Source organism: Rhyacophila brunnea, unplaced genomic scaffold (genome assembly GCF_057557595.1).
Source record: "Rhyacophila brunnea isolate RB1 unplaced genomic scaffold, BYU_Rbru_1.0 scaffold_11, whole genome shotgun sequence".
Lineage (NCBI taxonomy): Eukaryota > Metazoa > Arthropoda > Insecta > Trichoptera > Rhyacophilidae > Rhyacophila > Rhyacophila brunnea.
This window is the reverse complement of record NW_028232763.1, coordinates 34,641,330-34,647,329: the sequence shown is the minus strand read 5'-3', so window position 1 is coordinate 34,647,329 and position 6,000 is coordinate 34,641,330. Positions and strand designations below refer to the sequence as shown.

At 33.3% G+C, this 6,000-nt stretch overlaps 1 protein-coding gene across 1 annotated transcript in view; it reads left to right on the top strand.

Annotated features, from left to right (window-relative positions):
* The first annotated feature begins 1,638 nt into the window (after positions 1 to 1,638).
* Positions 1,639 to 6,000, top strand: part of LOC147078662 (phospholipid-transporting ATPase IF-like) — a 44,252-nt gene continuing 39,890 nt past the window's right edge. The window contains exon 1 of the mRNA XM_085960445.1: positions 1,639 to 1,855. Coding sequence (XP_085816571.1) covers positions 1,754 to 1,855 — 102 coding nt within the window. The 5' untranslated portion in view covers positions 1,639 to 1,753. The remainder of the gene's footprint in view (positions 1,856 to 6,000) is intronic.

Genomic DNA, 6,000 nt, shown 5'->3' with positions numbered 1-6,000 from the left:
TTTTTTAATTAAATGTGCGAGTATATGGCAAACAATAGTATACTTGTGGGTGCTTCAGTGTTTTTGTTATTAAATTATTCAAAAAAAAACTTGTAAATAGGGTCCATATTATTTTCCAAATCTGTTAAAAGTATAACAATAGAAGCGATTACTGTTCCATAGATTTAATATCAATATTGAGAAAAAAGCGCTCGTTGCAAGTTAACAAATATTTTTTTATGGAGGTTTATTTATCTAAAATGTAAACAATTCGTCGCGGTGTGGCAATTTAAACATTTTTAGTATCCCTATTTTTTACAAACTGGGAGGATTTACTGATTTTGTTACAAATCGCTTATCATTGAAATATTTAAAAAATATTTAAGAATAAAAGAATTATTGTAACAATCAATTTTGGGTTGCGGCAAGGGGTGGAGGTAGGCTGTTCCGCTGTTAAGATGTTGTTAAGATCCGACAAAAATAGTGCACACTAAACTTTGTCAGCCATACTAATGTGTTTTCGTTGAAATAAGAATAGAATAGGTATAAATTACAGATGGTGATGAATACTTTTTTTTAAATTCACTAAGTAATCCCTGCCTAAACAACGACATAATTTTTACAAATATTTTTCTATCTATAGAATATCTAAAATTAGGTATGATTTAATAGCGTAATTTTAGATATTTTTCGACTATTATCTATTATGGCTTTTTTTACGCAGGGTTTAATTGAACATTAAAAACTAACCAACGCTATCTGCAATCTATAGTCCTAGTTCAATGACAACAAATACTTATGACTGACAAAGCGTAGTGTCCACTATGTACCTATATCGGAATTTAACAGCCTACCTAAATCCTTCCCCACTGATGTTGGGATAAATGTACAATAACCGCCATGTCACAACGGCTAGATTTCTTATTGACCAAAATGGATATTGCCGTTATTGTTACAAATAGATTTTTTGCGAACTGATTTTTAAACACGTGATCGCTTTGTTTCTTTGTCTGAAAGTTCATATTATAAGAGCATGTAATCATTGCTTTATTTACTAATTTTCTCTATTTTTTAGCGTATTAAATTATATCCTTCTTATCTTTTACAACCTATATTCATACATAATATCGATACCCCATTTCAATAAGGAAACAACTCAAAATTTGAAAGTTTTGAGTTAATAGTGGCATTTGATGTAAAAAGGTAGTCTCCTTACTATTCAGCAAAAAGAGTCCAAAATTTCGTCAACGTGTCATAAAATCAAAAAACCCTTGCTGAGATTAATCATTAATTCAATTTTATACTGGAATTTCTGTGTTAATTCCTTATTAAATTGTAAAATTTCATTGTGCATTGCTGAATTCCACTGTTCTAAATATATAAAAATATACATTTTCCTCAAAATCAAGGTTTTACAATTAAAATGAGAATTTCTGCAACAAAATCAATCGCCATTATCTCGGAACAAGGTTTTTTTGAGTTGTTTCCCTATTAAAATATAGTATCGATATATATTTTAGAACTATACTTCTCGAAGAAATACAATATTAATGTATAATTTTAGAACTATTCTCTTATCAACATTATTCAATAAATAACTGTATATTTTCATTTTATTATTTTGGTAGTCGTTTTATGTGAGTTATCAAATGACACAAGTATTAGGTACTGTCAGGGTGAACTGAAAAAAATGTGAAAGTGTGAAGAAACTAAGTACTGAAATAACAATAATTATGTAATTACTTGTTAGTGATTTGAGTTTTAACGTTAATTAATGTTTCTTATTGATAACATGAAATATTATGCCATATGCAATTTAAAGCATTTAACAAAATCCTTATTTAAAATAAAAGACAATGGAGATGATATTACAAAGGTAAGTGAATTATTTATTATATTATTGTGGTGTTTTCCATATTTATTTACACATTGTGTAGGTACTTATGTTATACTTAACTAGAAATAAATTACAATGTAACAGTGCAACATTCTGGAATGTGACAAAGTTCTGCAACATAAATTATTTTGATTAAATTCACACGTAGACTTTATTACTTCCTTACCTTTCCGTCAATAGGTAGATCGCAAATTAATTGTAATGTTGTTTAATACTTTCTATTATACCTATATACATATATTTATTTATTTAGAAAAGAGGTATTATGGCATTACAGCGATTGGCCAATGTGGCATAATATAATATAATAAATTTTCCAGGCCCGGGATTCAAACCCGAGACTCACGCGTAACCGCTAGGCCACCGCGGTCTTAATATTTAGGCTCTGCTACTCAATGGAAAAAGCTTTTCTTCGACATTTTTGATTTTAATGAAATATTTTTTTAACTACTTCGCGCCATTCGTCACAAAAATAATCGATATGTTTCACGACCTTATTTTCTTTATTTACACTATTGTTATTATTTTATCGCCATTTCAAATTGCATTTTAAATTTCAAGGATGTTAGCACTCGCACACATTCATTATTATGGAAACAATTTAGTGGCTTACCCGTGTACGCTTTGAGGGGGAATTAATGCATTTCCATGTTTTGACATGCCCAGTGACGTCCCGAGACAAAATGCCGCCCCATTTTGTATACAGTATTTTTTTATCATAAGTGCACGTGTCGTTTGTGGTCACCATGTACGTCGAAGAGCAACGGAAGTAAACTAGACATCGCGAACTCGACAAAAAAAATACAGTTCTATTAAACCTTTTATGTTAATTCAGGGGCGGGCAAACTTTTTGGATGGAGGGCCAAATTCAAGAATTCAAAATGAGCGGTGGGCCGCAAGTAAAATACCATTTTTAGATATACACTATTTATTATCACGAAAAATAAACATTACAAAAAAATTAATGTGAAGAATGAAAGTGTTGTACATTTTTTCAAATTCAGGTGTTAATTTTGTGGTTGATATTTTCAAAACTGCTTGACATCGGAGATATTTGATCGTAAAGAATTTTTATTGAGGTTCATGATCGAAAATGTTTGTTCACATATATAGGTTGATCCAAAAACAACGAACTTTTTTCTTGCATAATCTTTAAGTTGTTCGAATTTGTCTGAATTAAGGGCATTGTAAAATTTGGATATATCTTCACGACGATGCAATTCTCTTAAATCAGTGTCACACTGCAGACCAATAATCTCAAGTTGTAGCTCTGTCAGTACACTATCAATATCTATTGAAAATGGATCGCGTACTGTTGCTAAACTTGTCTCAATTTTTCGGAAGTCACCAAATCTTTGTAAAAAATCGTTATTCAGAGCTTTAATAATTTTACCATATTCTTCAAATTTATATTCTGGTATATTCAGAAACTTCAAAGTTGGAAAGTGGTCCACGTTCTTATTCGATATTTGTCGAAGGAACAACTTGAGTTTTAATTGAAATCCATTCAAACTCTTCACCATATCGTGGGCATATATTTTTTTTCCTTTCAACGCAGAGTTAAAAGTATTTAAATGTGTCACGATGTTCAACATAGAAAATAGTGGTTACATAGTGTGAGACGAGACGCAAGGAAGACGCACTGAGATAATGCATTAACGAAACAACAAATTCTTCAAATTTTAATCTATTGTCAATATTTTTTAAAAAAATGTAAAAAAAGTTATTCGTAATCAGAAGTACAATTAATGATGGCGGGCCGCAAAAAAATACCCGGCGGGCCGCAGTTTGCCCTCCCCTGTGTTAATTAATACATTCTGTTTACAACCAGTGAGCTGACTTTTTTAATGGAAAGATATTTTCATTATTACCAAGTTTAGGTAGATATAGCTATATATACTAAATGATTCTCCTCTATTTGCCGCCCCCAAGCGACGCTCAATCTGCCAACCCCCACGGGACGTCACTGGACATGCCCAAAATGGCCAACCGGTAATTGGTTATAATGTCTTGGTTATAATGTATTGCTAAATGAAAAATTGCCAAAGCGTTGATTAAAAATAATATTTTAGCTAAACCCCTCCCATGACGTCAGTTAGAAGTTAACGATGTGGTCAGTGTATCACTGTTGGGTGGGACCATGGCCCCCACAAAGGGGGAACTAACAGAGCTCTAGCCTGGGGGCCCGGGCTCAGGAAGGGCCCGGCATGGCGAGTCGACCAGATAAGTGAAATAAACACAGATCACAAAGTTGCTCTAATAGTAAAAAAAAGTCGCCGGCGGCGCAATTTTACATCAATGATAATTAGTAATATTTGGTTGTACGATGTAATTTTTAACTGTGTGGATCCAACACTATGTGACAACTCCATACTTCAAATGGATGTACATATTCAAAATACAAAAAAACGCTAAAAATACACCTTAATTTTACCGCGTACATACACCATTTGGAAAACGATACTGCAGCGCGTTACACTGCTTTAAACCTTTAGCGGTAGGTAGGGGGCCCCGCCAAACATCCTAGTCTGGGGGCCCGCTTCAAGATGTAGGAAAGTTGTTTGCATTTTCACGACTAGTTTATTAGGTATGAATAGCGATTTGTTTCAACAACAGACAATTTTTTATATTTACATGATTCAACAATATTGTGTGTAACATAATTTTGATTAGACCTGTTTGAAGAAAAGCCGGACCGACCCGTCGACACAAATCCCAGTTTCATGTTCAATCTTTTGATCTCGACATTCTGGAATTAAACACGTTTACAATAAGTTTTTTTAAATAAATATTTATAAAATTGATATATTTATAAACCACTAAAATTTCTGAAAAATACCATATCTATAATGCGTAAAGCCCACTGAAGGAGGCGCAGTGCGTGGGTAGTTCAATTTACGCCGCTAGATGCTTGGTTAAAGCAGGGCGTCGACCAAGCCGCTCACCTATTCTTATCTGGAATTTTTACCAATCGACTCCTCGCAAGAAAATATGCCGACGATATACTTTTCGAGATAATGACAGGTAAACAGCTCACTACTTCGATACTAACATGAGCGGAATCGTCTGACTTTTTGTGCTTAACCAGGGAACTCAGAAATAATGGGTACTGAAATACCCAACGGGTAAGGCGATAGCAGGTAACCGTCTCGAGTAAGGAAGAATCCGGGCTAAACTTACACACGTGTCAAGAATACGTTGTACGTCTAATACTGAAAACTGCCCTGGTTTATGCATGTACGCTCATTTAATGTTGGTGTATTACACACACTATTGCACGTGCATAATGCGTGCTTCATTATCGTAGGACACTCACACATTCAAAACCCTGCTTCAACGTGCGGCGTATTGAATATAGCCAATCGGTATTCTATTTATTATCTGTTCTGTGTGCTTAACGCTTGAGCAATGTCTAGTAAACCCTTCACGAATTCTGGGATTACAGTATCGTTAAAAATATCGGCGGGAATCGAACCTGCGTCTCTCGGGATTCGCGCCAACGCAGATTGACTACAATGCTATAGGCATCTTATCTAATTTCTACAAATTTAAACTAATGGCTCTTACAATACCTACTCTCTGAATCGCTTTATATTGGTTATAGGTATATTTTCTCAGAAATGTTTAAAAATTGAATACGGTTGAGAAGAAAGGTGCATAGTACCAAAAATACAAAAAACATATTTTACGTGGAATGGGTGCCAATTACCTACTATCATGCGTTAAATTGCAAAAGGGCTATGGCTCCTGAAGTATAGAATGCATTGTACGAGTATGATCGATCAACAAAATAAATGGCAGTGCCCCGTGTTGTACACCATTTTTAGTTTTCATTTTTCTTAATTTTTTTACATATTATCTATTATTATCATATTGCTTTTTTAAGTATCGTAACCTGTGAAGCGTACATAATGTCGGAGCTGCATTGTAATTTTACTGACAAAAATGAAAACATGTTTTTAACAAATACAATGTTTTTCTCAATTTCACACACTTTTGATTTATGGAACCTATCTTCTCAATGGTATTCAATTATGTATGTTCAATAAAGAGAGTGCTATATTTTCAAATCGTTGAATTATTCGTTGAAAATAGCTAAGAAGATTATTAATCAAATGTTAAAA